The 18,426-nt window shown below is 45.0% G+C and overlaps 1 protein-coding gene across 1 annotated transcript in view; it reads left to right on the forward strand.

Moving 5' to 3' along the window:
- The window catches only part of LOC124046791 (tandem C2 domains nuclear protein-like), a 27,069-nt gene extending 11,249 nt beyond the window's left edge, over positions 1–15,820 (forward strand). Inside the window, exons 9-12 of the mRNA XM_046367545.1 lie at positions 8,084–8,275; positions 13,570–13,675; positions 14,071–14,267; positions 14,507–15,820. Of these exons, the coding sequence (XP_046223501.1) occupies positions 8,084–8,275; positions 13,570–13,675; positions 14,071–14,267; positions 14,507–14,617 (606 nt within the window). The 3' untranslated portion in view covers positions 14,618–15,820. The remainder of the gene's footprint in view (positions 1–8,083; positions 8,276–13,569; positions 13,676–14,070; positions 14,268–14,506) is intronic.
- The last annotated feature ends 2,606 nt before the right edge of the window (positions 15,821–18,426 follow it).

Below are 18,426 nucleotides of genomic sequence, written 5' to 3' on the forward strand. Positions count from 1 at the left end.
GATCCTAGATCAGAATGAATAAGACTATATGGACAGATCCTAGATCAGAATGAATAAGACTATATGGACAGATCCTAGATCAGAATGAATAAGATTATATGGACAGATCCTAGATCAGAATGAATAAGATTATATGGACAGATCCTAATGAATAAGACTATATGGACAGATCCTAGATCAGAATGAATAAGACTATATGGACAGATCCTAGATCAGAATGAATAAGACTATATGGACAGATCCTAGATCAGAATGAATAAGATTATATGGACAGATCCTAGATCAGAATGAATAAGATTATATGGACAGATCCTAGATCAGAATGAATAAGATTATATGGACAGATCCTAGATCAGAATGAATAAGATTATATGGACAGATCCTAGATCAGAATGAATAAGATTATATGGACAGATCCTAGATCAGCATTCTCTAAGATGCTTTGTGGATACGGGCCCAGATGTTTTATTTTATTTGACCTTTATTTAACCAGGCAAGTCAGTTAAAAACACATTTTCAATGACGGCCTAGGAACAGTGGGTTTAACTGCCTGTTCAGGGGCAGAACGACAGCTCAGGGATTTGAACTTGCAACCTTTCGGTTACTAGTCCAACTCTCTAGTACCTGATAGGTAGATAGATAGATAGGTAGAGAGAGAGTGAGAGAGACAGAGAGATCTGCTCTGAGCTTTGAGCTCCGCGTCACTGGCTTTTAGTTCTCACTGGTAGTTCAGCCTCTTGTCGAGCGCAGCGTTTCTGTTGTTGAGCTGTTGCAGGCCGGAAGAGTCAATGGCTGTAAATTAAGTGAGCACAGGATTCATCCATTTGCACTGTTGATGCTTTTTTGCTCCGCTAGGTTCTACGAGTGAAGAAACAATGTGATCCTCTCTGATAACATACTACCAGGTACTAGTCAGAGTGGAGTACCGTCCTAATCTACCAGGTACTAGTCAGAGAGGCCTAATCTACCAGGTACTAGTCAGAGAGGCCTAATCTACCAGGTACTAGTCAGAGAGGCCTAATCTACCAGGTACTAGTCAGAGTGGAGTACCATCCTAATCTACCAGGTACTAGTCAGAGAGGCCTAATCTACCAGGTACTAGTCAGAGAGGCCTAATCTACCAGGTACTAGTCAGAGTGGAGTACCGTCCTAATCTACCAGGTACTAGTCAGAGTGGAGTACCGTCCTAATCTACCAGGTACTAGTCAGAGAGGCCTAATCTACCAGGTACTAGTCAGAGAGGCCTAATCTACCAGGTACTAGTCAGAGTGGAGTACCATCCTAATCTACCAGGTACTAGTCAGAGTGGAGTACCATCCTAATCTACCAGGTACTAGTCAGAGTGGAGTACTGTCCTAATCTACCAGGTACTAGTCAGAGAGGCCTAATCTACCAGGTTCTAGTCAGAGTGGAGTACCATCCTAATCTACCAGGTACTAGTCAGAGTGGAGTACCATCCTAATCTACCAGGTACTAGTCAGAGTGGAGTACCATCCTAATCTACCAGGTACTAGTCAGAGTGGAGTACTGTCCTAATCTACCAGGTACTAGTCAGAGAGGCCTAATCTACCAGGTACTAGTCAGAGTGGAGTACCGTCCTAATCTACCAGGTACTAGTCAGAGTGGAGTACCGTCCTAATCTACCAGGTACTAGTCAGAGAGGCCTAATCTACCAGGTACTAGTCAGAGTGGAGTACTGTCCTAATCTACCAGGTACTAGTCAGAGAGGCCTAATCTACCAGGTACTAGTCAGAGTGGAGTACCATCCTAATCTACCAGGTACTAGTCAGAGTGGCCTAATCTACCAGGTACTAGTCAGAGTGGAGTACCATCCTAATCTACCAGGTACTAGTCAGAGAGGCCTAATCTACCAGGTACTAGTCAGAGTGGAGTACCATCCTAATCTACCAGGTACTAGTCAGAGAGGCCTAATCTACCAGGTACTAGTCAGAGTGGAGTACCATCCTAATCTACCAGGTACTAGTCAGAGAGGCCTAATCTACCAGGTACTAGTCAGAGTGGAGTACCATCCTAATCTACCAGGTACTAGTCAGAGTGGAGTACCGTCCTAATCTACCAGGTACTAGTCAGAGAGGCCTAATCTACCAGGTACTAGTCAGAGTGGAGTACAGTCCTAATCTACCAGGTACTAGTCAGAGTGGAGTACCGTCCTAATCTACCAGGTACTAGTCAGAGTGGAATACCATCCTAATCTACCAGGTACTAGTCAGAGAGGCCTAATCTACCAGGTACTAGTCAGAGAGGCCTAATCTACCAGGTACTAGTCAGAGAGGCCTAATCTACCAGGTACTAGTCAGAGTGGAGTACCGTCCTAATCTACCAGGTACTAGTCAGAGAGGCCTAATCTACCAGGTACTAGTCAGAGTGGAATACCATCCTAATCTACCAGGTACTAGTCAGAGTGGAATACCATCCTAATCTACCAGGTACTAGTCAGAGAGGCCTAATCTACCAGGTACTAGTCAGAGAGGCCTAATCTACCAGGTACTAGTCAGAGAGGCCTAATCTACCAGGTACTAGTCAGAGTGGAGTACCGTCCTAATCTACCAGGTACTAGTCAGAGAGGCCTAATCTACCAGGTACTAGTCAGAGAGGCCTAATCTACCAGGTACTAGTCAGAGTGGAGTACCGTCCTAATCTACCAGGTACTAGTCAGAGTGGAGTACCGTCCTAATCTACCAGGTACTAGTCAGAGAGGCCTAATCTACCAGGTACTAGTCAGAGAGGCCTAATCTACCAGGTACTAGTCAGAGTGGAGTACCATCCTAATCTACCAGGTACTAGTCAGAGTGGAGTACCATCCTAATCTACCAGGTACTAGTCAGAGTGGAGTACTGTCCTAATCTACCAGGTACTAGTCAGAGAGGCCTAATCTACCAGGTACTAGTCAGAGTGGAATACCATCCTAATCTACCAGGTACTAGTCAGAGAGGCCTAATCTACCAGGTACTAGTCAGAGTGGAATACCATCCTAATCTACCAGGTACTAGTCAGAGTGGAGTACCATCCTAATCTACCAGGTACTAGTCAGAGAGGCCTAATCTACCAGGTACTAGTCAGAGTGGAGTACCATCCTAATCTACCAGGTACTAGTCAGAGAGGCCTAATCTACCAGGTTCTAGTCAGAGTGGAGTACCATCCTAATCTACCAGGTACTAGTCAGAGAGGCCTAATCTACCAGGTACTAGTCAGAGAGGCCTAATCTACCAGGTACTAGTCAGAGGCCTAATCTACCAGGTTCTAGTCAGAGAGGCCTAATCTACCAGGTTCTAGTCAGAGAGGCCTAATCTACCAGGTACTAGTCAGAGTGGAGTACCATCCTAATCTACCAGGTACTAGTCAGAGTGGAGTACCGTCCTAATCTACCAGGTACTAGTCAGAGTGGAGTACCATCCTAATCTACCAGGTACTAGTCAGAGTGGAATACCATCCTAATCTACCAGGTACTAGTCAGAGTGGAGTACCATCCTAATCTACCAGGTACTAGTCAGAGTGGAGTACCATCCTAATCTACCAGGTTCTAGTCAGAGTGGAGTACCATCCTAATCTACCAGGTACTAGTCAGAGAGGCCTAATAATATAATATAATAATAATATATGCCATTTAGCAGACGCTTTTATCCAAAGCGACTTACAGTCATGTGTGCATACATTTTCGTATGGGTGGTCCCGGGAATCGAACCCACTACCCTGGCGTTACAAGCGCCATGCTCTACCAACTGAGCTACAGAAGGACCAATCTACCAGGTACTAGTCAGAGAGGCCTAATCTACCAGGTACTAGTCAGAGTGGAGTACCGTCCTAATCTACCAGGTACTAGTCAGAGTGGAGTACCATCCTAATCTACCAGGTACTAGTCAGAGTGGAATACCATCCTAATCTACCAGGTACTAGTCAGAGTGGAATACCATCCTAATCTACCAGGTACTAGTCAGAGTGGCCTAATCTACCAGGTACTAGTCAGAGAGGCCTAATCTACCAGGTACTAGTCAGAGAGGCCTAATCTACCAGGTACTAGTCAGAGAGGCCTAATCTACCAGGTTCTAGTCAGAGAGGCCTAATCTACCAGGTTCTAGTCAGAGAGGCCTAATCTACCAGGTTCTAGTCAGAGTGGAGTACCATCCTAATCTACCAGGTACTAGTCAGAGTGGAGTACCGTCCTAATCTACCAGGTACTAGTCAGAGAGGCCTAATCTACCAGGTTCTAGTCAGAGTGGTGTACCATCCTAATCTACCAGGTACTAGTCAAGAGTGGAGTACCATCCTAATCTACCAGGTACTAGTCAGAGTGGAGTACCGTCCTAATCTACCAGGTACTAGTCAGAGTGGAGTACCATCCTAATCTACCAGGTACTAGTCAGAGAGGCCTAATCTACCAGGTTCTAGTCAGAGTGGAGTACCGTCCTAATCTACCAGGTACTAGTCAGAGTGGAGTACCATCCTAATCTACCAGGTACTAGTCAGAGTGGCCTAATCTACCAGGTACTAGTCAGAGAGGCCTAATCTACCAGGTACTAGTCAGAGTGGAGTACCATCCTAATCTACCAGGTACTAGTCAGAGTGGAGTACCATCCTAATCTACCAGGTACTAGTCAGAGTGGAGTACCGTCCTAATCTACCAGGTACTAGTCAGAGTGGAGTACCGTCCTAATCTACCAGGTACTAGTCAGAGTGGAGTACCATCCTAATCTACCAGGTACTAGTCAGAGTGGAGTACCGTCCTAATCTACCAGGTACTAGTCAGAGTGGAGTACCGTCCTAATCTACCAGGTACTAGTCAGAGAGGCCTAATCTACCAGGTCCTAGTCAGAGAGGCCTAATCTACCAGGTACTAGTCAGAGAGGCCTAATCTACCAGGTACTAGTCAGAGTGGAGTACCGTCCTAATCTACCAGGTACCAGTCAGAGAGGCCTAATCTACCAGGTTCTAGTCAGAGTGGAGTACCATCCTAATCTACCAGGTACTAGTCAGAGAGGCCTAATCTACCAGGTACTAGTCAGAGAGGCCTAATCTACCAGGTACTAGTCAGAGAGGCCTAATCTACCAGGTTCTAGTCAGAGAGGCCTAATCTACCAGGTTCTAGTCAGAGAGGCCTAATCTACCAGGTACTAGTCAGAGTGGAGTACCATCCTAATCTACCAGGTACTAGTCAGAGTGGAGTACCGTCCTAATCTACCAGGTACTAGTCAGAGTGGAGTACCATCCTAATCTACCAGGTACTAGTCAGAGTGGAATACCATCCTAATCTACCAGGTACTAGTCAGAGTGGAGTACCATCCTAATCTACCAGGTACTAGTCAGAGTGGAGTACCATCCTAATCTACCAGGTTCTAGTCAGAGTGGAGTACCATCCTAATCTACCAGGTACTAGTCAGAGAGGCCTAATAATATAATATAATAATAATATATGCCATTTAGCAGACGCTTTTATCCAAAGCGACTTACAGTCATGTGTGCATACATTTTCGTATGGGTGGTCCCGGGAATCGAACCCACTACCCTGGCGTTACAAGCGCCATGCTCTACCAACTGAGCTACAGAAGGACCAATCTACCAGGTACTAGTCAGAGAGGCCTAATCTACCAGGTACTAGTCAGAGTGGAGTACCGTCCTAATCTACCAGGTACTAGTCAGAGTGGAGTACCATCCTAATCTACCAGGTACTAGTCAGAGTGGAATACCATCCTAATCTACCAGGTACTAGTCAGAGTGGAATACCATCCTAATCTACCAGGTACTAGTCAGAGTGGCCTAATCTACCAGGTACTAGTCAGAGAGGCCTAATCTACCAGGTACTAGTCAGAGAGGCCTAATCTACCAGGTACTAGTCAGAGAGGCCTAATCTACCAGGTTCTAGTCAGAGAGGCCTAATCTACCAGGTTCTAGTCAGAGAGGCCTAATCTACCAGGTTCTAGTCAGAGTGGAGTACCATCCTAATCTACCAGGTACTAGTCAGAGTGGAGTACCGTCCTAATCTACCAGGTACTAGTCAGAGAGGCCTAATCTACCAGGTTCTAGTCAGAGTGGTGTACCATCCTAATCTACCAGGTACTAGTCAAGAGTGGAGTACCATCCTAATCTACCAGGTACTAGTCAGAGTGGAGTACCGTCCTAATCTACCAGGTACTAGTCAGAGTGGAGTACCATCCTAATCTACCAGGTACTAGTCAGAGAGGCCTAATCTACCAGGTTCTAGTCAGAGTGGAGTACCGTCCTAATCTACCAGGTACTAGTCAGAGTGGAGTACCATCCTAATCTACCAGGTACTAGTCAGAGTGGCCTAATCTACCAGGTACTAGTCAGAGAGGCCTAATCTACCAGGTACTAGTCAGAGTGGAGTACCATCCTAATCTACCAGGTACTAGTCAGAGTGGAGTACCATCCTAATCTACCAGGTACTAGTCAGAGTGGAGTACCGTCCTAATCTACCAGGTACTAGTCAGAGTGGAGTACCGTCCTAATCTACCAGGTACTAGTCAGAGTGGAGTACCATCCTAATCTACCAGGTACTAGTCAGAGTGGAGTACCGTCCTAATCTACCAGGTACTAGTCAGAGTGGAGTACCGTCCTAATCTACCAGGTACTAGTCAGAGAGGCCTAATCTACCAGGTCCTAGTCAGAGAGGCCTAATCTACCAGGTACTAGTCAGAGAGGCCTAATCTACCAGGTACTAGTCAGAGTGGAGTACCGTCCTAATCTACCAGGTACCAGTCAGAGAGGCCTAATCTACCAGGTACTAGTCAGAGAGGCCTAATCTACCAGGTACTAGTCAGAGAGGCCTAATCTACCAGGTACTAGTCAGAGTGGAGTACCATCCTAATCTACCAGGTACTAGTCAGAGAGGCCTAATCTACCAGGTACTAGTCAGAGTGGAGTACCGCCCTAATCTACCAGGTACTAGTCAGAGTGGAGTACCATCCTAATCTACCAGGTACTAGTCAGAGTGGCCTAATCTACCAGGTACTAGTCAGAGAGGCCTAATCTACCAGGTACTAGTCAGTGTGGAGTACCATCCTAATCTACCAGGTACTAGTCAGTGTGGAGTACCATCCTAATCTACCAGGTACTAGTCAGAGTGGCCTAATCTACCAGGTACTAGTCAGAGTGGAGTACCGTCCTAATCTACCAGGTACTAGTCCTCCTAATCTACCAGGTACTAGTCAGAGTGGAGTACCGTCCTAATCTACCAGGTACTAGTCAGAGTGGAGTACCATCCTAATCTACCAGGTACTAGTCAGAGTGGAGTACCGTCCTAATCTACCAGGTACTAGTCAGAGTGGAGTACCGTCCTAATCTACCAGGTACTAGTCAGAGAGGCCTAATCTACCAGGTACTAGTCAGAGAGGCCTAATCTACCAGGTCCTAGTCAGAGAGGCCTAATCTACCAGGTACTAGTCAGAGAGGCCTAATCTACCAGGTACTAGTCAGAGTGGAGTACCGTCCTAATCTACCAGGTACCAGTCAGAGAGGCCTAATCTACCAGGTACTAGTCAGAGAGGCCTAATCTACCAGGTACTAGTCAGAGAGGCCTAATCTACCAGGTACTAGTCAGAGTGGAGTACCATCCTAATCTACCAGGTACTAGTCAGAGAGGCCTAATCTACCAGGTACTAGTCAGAGTGGAGTACCGCCCTAATCTACCAGGTACTAGTCAGAGTGGAGTACCATCCTAATCTACCAGGTACTAGTCAGAGTGGCCTAATCTACCAGGTACTAGTCAGTGTGGAGTACCATCCTAATCTACCAGGTACTAGTCAGTGTGGAGTACCATCCTAATCTACCAGGTACTAGTCAGAGTGGAGTACCATCCTAATCTACCAGGTACTAGTCAGAGAGGCCTAATCTACCAGGTACTAGTCAGAGTGGAGTACCATCCTAATCTACCAGGTACTAGTCAGAGTGGAGTACCATCCTAATCTACCAGGTACTAGTCAGAGAGGCCTAATCTACCAGGTACTAGTCAGAGTGGAGTACCATCCTAATCTTCTATCTCCCCTCCCTCCCTCCCTCCCTCCCTCCCTCCCTCCCTCCCTCCCTCCCTCCCTCCCTCCCTCCCTCCCAGGACACAGTCTTCATGGAGACCTTTGTGTTTACGTTGCGGCTGCAGCAGCTGCGTTGCAGTGCTCTGGTATTCCGGCTGCAGACCCACCACCCCAGGAAGAGAACGGTGGCAGAGTGTGTCCTCTCCCTCAGACAGCTGGGCCCTGAGGAGACACAGCACTGGATGGAGCTCAGCCCCCTTTCCAAGACCACTGTGAGTATAGAGTTGTACAGCATAGAAAGGATGACTAGAAAGTCCATTCCAACTCAGTGGCCTTGTGGTTTTGAGTGTCCGGCCTGAGATTGGAACTTTGTGGATTTTGATCAACCGACCGAGTCACACTAAAGTGTGTAAAAATTAGTCAGGGAGGTGACGAAGAACCCGATAGTCAAACTGAGCATTTGGGGAAGACGGGCCTTGGTCTGGAAGGTGACCAAGAACCAGATAGTCACTCTGACTGAGCTCCAGAGTTCCTTTGTGGAGATGGGAGAACCTTCCAGAAGGACAAACATCTTTGCAGAACTCCAGCAAGTACTTCGCTACTTGAGTCAACTCTCTCCGCTTTTTCTCTCCGCTTCAGCTTTCCACAGTGACCTAGTCACGCCCCCTGTCACTCAAGGAGCAGCATTTGATGTTCCTCAACCACGAGACACTTGCGTTCAGTCTACATGGTCAATGCAGCACATGCAACAATGTTGACGACAACAATGCTGTTTTCACTTTGCTTCTTAATATAAATCCACTAGCGTTCTGTAACTACTAGCTTGAGTGTTGGAGTGTGCCCCTGGCTATCTGTAATGATGTCTGAGTGTTGGAGTGTGCCCCTGGCTATCTGTAATGATGTCTGAGTGTTGAAGTGTGCCCCTGGCTATCTGTAATGATGTCTGAGTGTTGAAGTGTGCCCCTGGCTATCTGTAATGATGTCTGAGTGTTGGAGTGTTCCCCTGGCTATCTGTAATGATGTCTGAGTGTTGGAGTGTGCCCCTGGCTATCTGTAATGATGTCTGAGTGTTGAAGTGTGCCCCTGGCTATCTGTAATGATGTCTGAGTGTTGAAGTGTGCCCCTGGCTATCTGTAATGATGTCTGAATGTTGGAGTGTGCCCCTGGCTATCTGTAAATGATGTCTGAGTGTTGGAGTGTGGCCCTGGCTATCTGTAATGATGTCTGAGTGTTGGAGTGTTCCCCTGGCTATCTGTAATGATGTTGGAGTGTTCCCCAGACTATCTGTAATGATGTCTGAGTGTTGGAGTGTTCCCCTGGCTATCTGTAATGATGTCTGAGTGTTGGAGTGTTCCCCAGACTATCTGTAATGATGTCTGAGTGTTGAAGTGTTCCCCTGGCTATCTGTAAATTGAAAAAACAAGAAAATGGTGCCATCTGGTTTGCTTCATATAAGGAATTTGAAATGATTGATACTTTTACTTTCGATACTTAAGTATATTTTATAAATTACATTTACTTTTGACGCTTAAGTATATTTTATAAATTACATTTACTTTCGATACTTAAGTATATATTATAAATTACATTTACTTTTGATGCTTAAGTAAATTTAAAACCAAATACTTTTAGACTTTTATTCAAGTAGTATTTTACTGGGTGACTTTCACTTTTCCTCGAGTCATTTTCTATTAACGCATCTTTACTTTTCCTTTCCACCGCTGTAATTGAGTGCAGAAAATGCAGAAATGATAAAAGTGCTGAAATTGGTTTTGGTTGAAGTTGAATTGAACAGTATAAACCAATCAGAATGGAGAGAGACCCACTGAAATCACTTAGAATGTACAGTTGAAGTCTGAAGTTTACATACAACTTAGGTTGGAGTCATTAAAACCTCATTTTTCAACCACTCCACAAGTTTCTTGTTAACAAACTATAGTTTTGTGAAGTCGGTTAGGACATCTACCTCGTGCATGACACAAGTAATTTTTCCAACAATTGTATACCGACAGATTATTACACTTATAATTCACTGTATCACAATTCCAACAGCTTGGAAAATTTCAGAAAATGATGTCATGGCTTTAGAAGCTTCTGATAGGCTAATTGACAGCATTTGAGTCAATTGGAGGTGTACCTGTGGATGTATTTAAATGCCGCTCAGCAAGGAAGAAGGTACTGCTCCAAAACCGCCATAAAAAAGCCAGGCTACGGTTTGCAATTGCACATGGGGACAAAGATCGTACTTTTTGGAGAAATGTTCGCTGGTCTGATGAAACAAAAACAGAACTGTTTGGCCATAATGACCATCGTTATGTTTGGAGGAAAAGGGGGGGAGCTTGCAAGCCGAAGAACACCATCCCAACCGTGAAGCACGGGGGTGGAGGCATCATGTTGTGGGGGTGCTTTGCTGCAGGAGGGACTGGTGCACTTCACAAAATAGATGGCATCATGAGGAATGAAAATTATGTGGATATGTTGAAGCAACATCACCAGACATCACTCAGGAAGTTAAAGCTTGGTCACAAATGGGTCTTCCAAATGGACAATGACCCCAAGCATACTTCCAAAGTTGTGGCAAAATGTCTTAAGGACAACAAAGTCAAGGTATTGGAGTGGCCATCACAAAGCCTTGACCTCAATCCCATAGAACAGTTGTGGGCAGAACTGAAAAAGCGTGTGCGAGCAAGGAGGCCTACAAACCTGACTCAGTTCCACCAGCTCTGTCAGGAGGAAAGGGCCAAAATTCCCCCAACTTATTGTGGGAAGCTTGTGGAGGGCCACTCGAAACGTTTGACCCAAGTTAAACAATTGAAAGGCAATGCTACCAAATACTAATTGAGTGTATGTAAACTTCTGACCCACTGGGAATGTGATGAAAGAAATAAAAGCTGAAATAAATCATTCTCTCTACTATTATTCTGACATTTAAAATAAAGTGGTGATCCTAACTGACCTAAGACAGGGAATTTTTACTCGGATTAAATGTCAGGAATTGTGTAAAACTGAGTTTAAATGTATTTGGCTAAGGTGTATGTAAACTTCCGACTTCAACTGTATGTGTTGCCACCCTAGGATCACTCACTACTCATAAAGCACACCCCCGGTCACTCACTACTCATAAAAGCAAATGTAGAACTTATTTCATTGAGAAAAAAAGCCCAAGTTTTCACTCATGAACCTGCAGCCACAAGTTAGCTTGTCAGTGGAGTATCCCTCTAAACACCAACCTGTCCTCTGGGAGTATCCCTCTAAACACCAACCTGTCCTCTGGGAGTATCCCTCTAAACACCAACCTGTCCTCTGGGAGTATCCCTCTAAACACCAACCTGTCATCTGGGAGTATCCCTCTAAACACCAACCTGTCCTCTGGGAGTATCCCTCTAAACACCAACCTGTCCTCTGGGAGTATCCCTCTAAACACCAACCTATTCACTGGGAGTATCGTCTTGGTCCCAGCTGCTGCTTTCATGATTCCTTTTACTGCCCAACTATGACGCACTGGCTTATTTGCAGTTTCTTAAGGCACCCAACCAAGCCCTTAGATAACACAGGCCTTAGACAGAGTCATACATAAGAGTCAAATGAATGACATCTAGGGTCAAAGGTCAATATTTCAGGCAGTCAAGGTCAGGGTGTTGAGATTCCCTTTAGTTGTGTCCGTCTTTCTGAAATAGACTAGCCTGTCCTATGAAGAGTGTGTATTTGAAACAGTGGATACAATACATGCATCTTTAGAAAAAAGCCTTTATGTAGGCTCATTATGTGGAGGGTTGTTGACGGGGGTTACAGGCTCATTATGTGGAGAGTTGTTGATGGGGGTTATAGGCTTTCCTCTAGATGTTGGAACATTGCTGCTATAACAGCCTCCACTCTTCTGGGAAGGCTTTCCTCTAGATGTTGGAACATTGCTGCTATAACAGCCTCCACTCTTCTGGGAAGGCTTTCCACTAGATGCTGGAACATTGCTGCTATAACAGCCTCCACTCTTCTGGGAAGGCTTTCCTCTAGATGTTGGAACATTGCTGCTATAACAGCCTCCACTCTTCTGGGAAGGCTTTCCACTAGATGTTGGAACATTGCTGCTATAACAGCCTCCACTCTTCTGGGAAGGCTTTCCTCTAGATGTTGGAACATTGCTGCTATAACAGCCTCCACTCTTCTGGGAAGGCTTTCCACTAGATGTTGGAACATAGCTGCTATAACAGCCTCCACTCTTCTGGGAAGGCTTTCCACTAGATGTTGGAACATTGCTGCTATAACAGCCTCCACTCTTCTTGGAAGGCTTTCCACTAGATGTTGGAACATTGCTGCTATAACAGCCTCCACTCTTCTGGGAAGGCTTTCCTCTAGATGTTGGAACATTGCTGCTATAACAGCCTCCACTCTTCTGGGAAGGCTTTCCACTAGATGTTGGAACATAGCTGCTATAACAGCCTGCACTCTTCTGGGAAGGCTTTCCACTAGATGTTGGAACATTGCTGCTATAACAGCCTCCACTCTTCTGGAAAGGCTTTCCACTAGATGTTGGAACATTTCTGCTATAACAGCCTCCACTTTTCTGGGAAGGCTTTCCACTAGATGTTGGAACATTGCTGCTATTACAGCCTCCACTCTTCTGGGAAGGCTTTCCACTAGATGTTGGAACATTGCTGCGGGGACTTGCTTCCATTCAGCCACAAAAGCATTAGTGAGGTTGGGCACTGATGTTGGACCGATTAGGCCTGGCTCGCAGTCGGCGTTCCAATTCAGCCCAAAGGTTTTCGATGGAGTTGAGGTCAGGGCTCTGTGCAGGCCAGTCAAGTTCTGTGGTCCAGAAGTCAGTGGTAGGTCAAACCTCAGGAGGGACGGAGAGAGGGAAAGGACATTCTGTGGTCCAGAAGTCAGACACAAATCGTCATTATGCTTTCTCAGAAAAGAGACATTCAACAGAATGTGATTTGATTTGTGAAATGATTTAGTCTACCACATTATGGTACACATAGACAGCACAAACAAGCACAGAACATTCAATTCCTTTCGGTTAACTCCTAAAAAAATATCCATGTGGTAGTTTCACTATCTTCTTCAACGTGGTACTCCTTCAAACTAATCCACAACGCAAGATGGCGCCGACAGAGATGGTCACCTGGCTTCAAGTCCTTACACAAGAATTTCACTACACTCACATTAACATCTGCTAACCATGTGTACGTGACCAATAGCATTTGATTTGATGATTTGACACAGAAGCAGTTTTATCTACCTAGTCTGGCGTTACTATACCTCCAAATCACGTTGTCGCTACCTAGTCTGGCGTTACTATACCTCCAAATCACGTTGTCGCTACCTAGTCTGGCGTTACTATACCTCCAAATCACGTTGTCGCTACCTAGTCTGGCGTTACTATACCTCCAAATCACGTTGTTGTCACATCGCATTAGCTACCTAACCAAGTACAGGCGTTTGGGATGGCACCAGTGTGTTTAGCAACATGAGGTTGTTGGTAGGAAATGTTTGAAACTAGAAATGTGTCCAGTCTCCAGTGTCTGAAGTATTCCTCTACTTCCTCTCCGTCTTTCTCCAGGTGTGTCACGCTGAGCTGCACCTGGCCACCTGTTTCCAGCCTGTTAACGGACGCATCCAACTGCAGGTCCTCGCTGCCCAGAACCTCCCTGCTCCACTCAGGCAGGGTAGGTGTCTATTTCACCTGACCAGACATGGGTTCAAAATGTTCGATTGAACTTGCCTGTTGTAATGGAACCAATGGAAAATGCAACAAGTGCCAACCCTGGCCACAATCAGGCACTCCGGGCAGGCTACAGCAGCAAATACTGAATGTTTTAGAAATATATCTAATAGGATTTGAACCCAGGTCTGGATCTGACCACCTACATGTCCATTCACGTACATCATTCTTCGAAAACATTTGAAATTATTTGAAATATGAGTAGTCTTGAGTAGCCATCCTTACAAATCCCGTCTGGTACGTGAGAAGCCTTGGGCTTCCGAGGCTAATGAGTAACCATTTTGCTTGTGTGTGTTTGTGTGTGTGTGTGTGTCCCCTCCTTCCTCGTCTGTGAAACAGCGTTCTTTGTGAAGATAGAGATGCAGCTGTTGGGCAGGGTGGTGATGAAGAAGAAGACTCACGTCCTGAAGTCCTCCGGAGGTCAGCTGACCTGGACTGAGTCTTTCTACTTCCCCTTGGCTCTGGACCAGAGCTTCCTGCTGTCAGTCAAACTGTACATCTGCCGCTCTGTCAGACGAAAACACTTCCTCGGGCAGGTGATAACGGCTTAACGTACTGAATCTGATTGACTTTGTTGTTCGTACGACATTTCTTCTTCGTTTTCTTCTTCTTCGTTTTCTTCTTCTTCATTTTCTTCTTCTTCTTCTTCTTCTTGCCACTATCCATGCACTCAAACGCTCTGCCTATCTCGCTGTCACACACACCAGTAACCACGTGGAGTGTTTGCGTTTCGAAGATGAGGCCAGTTGCATAACAACGTATATTTTTTCTGCAGGTTCACCTTGGCTTCGACAGCCCGACGCAGGAAGCAGCAGAGCAGTGGAGGGACAGCATGTCTCACCCCGAGAAGATGGTGGCTGTATGGCACAGACTCAACGGGTCCTGAAACGCCTGTAGAAACTCACACAGCCTGTAGAAACTCACACAGCCTTTAGAAACTCACACAGCCTGTAGAAACTCACACAGCCTGTAGAAACTCACACAGCCTGTAGAAACTCACACAGCCTATAGAAACTCACACAGCCTGTAGAAACTCACACAGCCTGTAGAGACTCACACAGCCTGTAGAAACTCACACAGCCTGTGGAACTCACACAGCCTGTAGAAACTCACACAGCCTATAGAAACTCACACAGCCTGTAGAATCTCACACAGCCTGTAGAAACTCACACAGCTCACACAGCCTGTAGAAACTCACACAGCCTATAGAAACTCACACAGCCTATAGAAACTCACACAGCCTGTAGAAACTCACACAGCCTGTAGAAACTCACACAGCCTATAGAAACTCACACAGCCTGTAGAAACTCACACAGCCTGTAGAAACGCACACAGCCTGTAGAAACTCACACAGCCTATAGAAACTCACACAGCCTGTAGAAACTCACACAGCCTGTAGAAACTCACACAGCCTGTAGAAACTCACACAGCCTATAGAAACTCACACAGCCTGTAGAAACACACAGAGCCTACATTCAAAATGGCACCCTATTTCAGGGGTTCTCAAAGTGGAGTCCACGGAGGTACTGACACAGAGTCTGCGGATCCATCTCAAAATATATATATTAAAACAAATATTTAAAAACAAAGAAGAATATCTTATTAATATTACTAACAACAACAGGTGAAAACACACATTTTCCCATATGGATCTGTGGAATAAGTTTATGGTGTGTAATACAATGTAATATTATTAACCTAAAATGTATGTTCTTAAAGGCCTAGTGCAGTCAAAAATGTGATTTTCCTATGTGTTATATATTAGAGGTTGGAATAATACTGTGAAATTGTGAAAACTATGATAATGCCCTTTAAGTGTAAGAGCTGTTTGAAAAGACCTGAAATTTCATCCTGTTTTGGCGGGATGGACTTTTGGTCTGCCTGGAGACATCACCAGGCGGTAAATTAATTCATCAAATCAAATCCAACTTTATTGGTCACATGCGCCGAAAACGACAGGTGTAGAGACCTTACCCAACAGTGCAGTTCAATAAAGAGTTCAGAAATTATTTAACAAGTAAACTAAAGTAAAAATCATTAAAAAGTAACACAATAAAATAACAATAACGAGATGATATTACAGGGGGTACCGAGTACCGAGTTAATATGTGGGGGTACAGGTTAATCAAGGTTATTTGTACATGTAGATAGGGGTGAAGTGACTATGCACAGATAATAAACAGTGAGTTTAGTGGAGGGGGGGTGTCAATGTAAATAGTCCTGGTAGACATTTGATTAATTGTTCAGCGGTCTTGGGGGGTGGGGGTAGAAGCTGTTAAGGAGACTTTTGGTCCCAGACATGGCGCTCCGGTACCGCTTGCCGTGCGGTAGCAGAGAGAACAGTCTGTGATTTGGGTGACTGGAGTAATCGCAGTTCTGATGACCAGAAGTTATTTTCGATCATAAGCAACATTATATACAAAATAAGTTTAAAAAATAAGTTACAAACAACGCAAAAAACTAACAGAATAGCACAGTTGGTTAGGAGCACGTAAAATGGCAGCCAATAAGAAAGAGAGTTTCAAATCTCTCTGCCAATAACAGCTAGATTTCAGTCCCCCCCCGCCACTCTGAGCACTCCCAGACAGTCCTAGCAAAATTCTTGCTTTAGAAATTGCTCTTTGCTAAGAAGCTATTTTTGTTTATTTTTGACCATTTTATTTGAAACAATCACAGTAACGTACTTAATTGTTACCCAACAACAAATCATCTCTCTGCCCCATGACAAAATGTGTAGAATTACAAAATACAAAAACTGGCTAAATTTTCTCGTGGCGGGCCTTTAATATGTTCCTCCCCAGGGCTCAAGACTTGGTTTGCCCCGGCCAAAGTCATAGTAAAACTCCTTGGGGCCATACTTGGTGAACATAAGCAACCATTTATATGTAAACAGTTTCATCCGGCGTATCAGCAAATTAAAATCGTTAATTTACTTGCACGTGACAGAATGCTAAATTGTAGCTGGTCCCGGATAAAATGGCACATGTTTATCCTTATGCTAACCTCACCCAGATAAAATGGCACGCGTTTAGCCCTATGCTAACCTCACCCAGATAAAATGGCACACGTTTAGCCTTATGCTAACCTCACCCAGATAAAATGGCACACGTTTAGCCCTATGCTAACCTCACCCAGATAAAATGGCACACGTTTAGCCCTATGCTAACCTCACCCAGATAAAATGGCACACGTTTAGCCCTATGCGACCGTGTCGGGGTGCACTGCGCCCGGCCAGCCACAGGAGTCGCTAGTGCGCGATGAGACAAGGATATCGTGCGTGGCCCCATGGGCCTCCCGGTCGCGGCCCGGCTGCGACAGAGCCTGGACTCGAACCCAGAATCTATAGTGGCACTGCTAGCACTGCGATGCAGCGCCTTAGAGAGCACTGAGCCACTCGGGAGGCATCTGCTTTGTCACTTAAGGCTATATGTTATTTGACTCAAGGAGGATGACCGTGCCCATGTGTACAGTGGGATGGATTATAGGTTGCACTCTCGTTATCACCCTACAGATGGCAGTATTGAAGTTATTTTTTAAATACGTTTTATTTGCGAGTCCAAGGGACTGGAACAGACATTTTAAATGGAGATGACTCTGATGGGGAATTAGTTGTATTTGACAAAGTCATCTCGACTCTCTGATTAGCCTTTTCTGTAGGCTAGCTACTATAGGATCTCCAATCAACGGAGCTACATTCATTCACATCAAATAGCGTTTTCCTTATGTTATAACCTGCTAATGTAATGAATATGGGGAATTATAATGGTACACCTCAATTCATAATGGACCTCGTTAACCACCGTGGTCCTATTCCATATGTACTGTAGCCTCGGCTTCCAGGCCGCCGAGGTGAACGCATGGTGGAGCCTACCCAGGGAGTGAATACGCCCTCTCCTGGCTAAGAGACGTTAGTGTAGGCTATCATTAGTAAGATGTATTCTTGTGTAGGCTACACTTACATGTAGGCCTACAGCGTATGCGTTATTATATACATGGACTTCGTGACATGCGTTTTGAATTGAGCGTCACAGACCGGGAGTGAGCAGTTTTTTTTTCTCCCTCAACAGAAAAGGCTTGATGTGAACCCATGATTAAAATGCACTATTGATTTAAAGTCAACCACTTTAGTTGTGTGCCACTTAGAAACAATGGTAATAGCAGTAGCCTACAAGACTGCTATTTAACTATTATTTTACTTAAACATGGGATTTTTGTCATGTATTTGAAAACGTGAAACTGTTGTTAGCTAGTAGCTAGTAGCCTAGTCAAAGATACATCATGATACATTGGCTCTCCACATTGTGTTACAGATCAATGGAGAAAAAAAAGTAAACCTTAAATTTGTAGGTATAAAATATCTCCCTAGTGACCAGGGTTGACTTATTTTAAGAAATGCCATCGATTGGTGGATATAAAGTCTAAGATCTTTGACAGGCTGACGAAGCATTTGTTCTAGGATGTGATCATTGCCACCTACCTGGGAGGTTAGCATAAGGCTAACGTGTGGCATGTTATCTGATGGGACCAACTGCTATTTAGCGTTGTCACATGCAGGTCAATCGACAATATTAATTGGCCGATACGCATTTTGAGCCGGAGAAACTGTTTAAATTTGAATGGTTGCTTATGTTCGTAATTATCGACCCCTTGTATGCTATGTTTATCTCACTCGAGTTGTGTTCTGATTATGAGGGG

This window comes from Oncorhynchus gorbuscha, linkage group LG10 (assembly GCF_021184085.1).
Source record: "Oncorhynchus gorbuscha isolate QuinsamMale2020 ecotype Even-year linkage group LG10, OgorEven_v1.0, whole genome shotgun sequence".
NCBI lineage: Eukaryota > Metazoa > Chordata > Actinopteri > Salmoniformes > Salmonidae > Oncorhynchus > Oncorhynchus gorbuscha.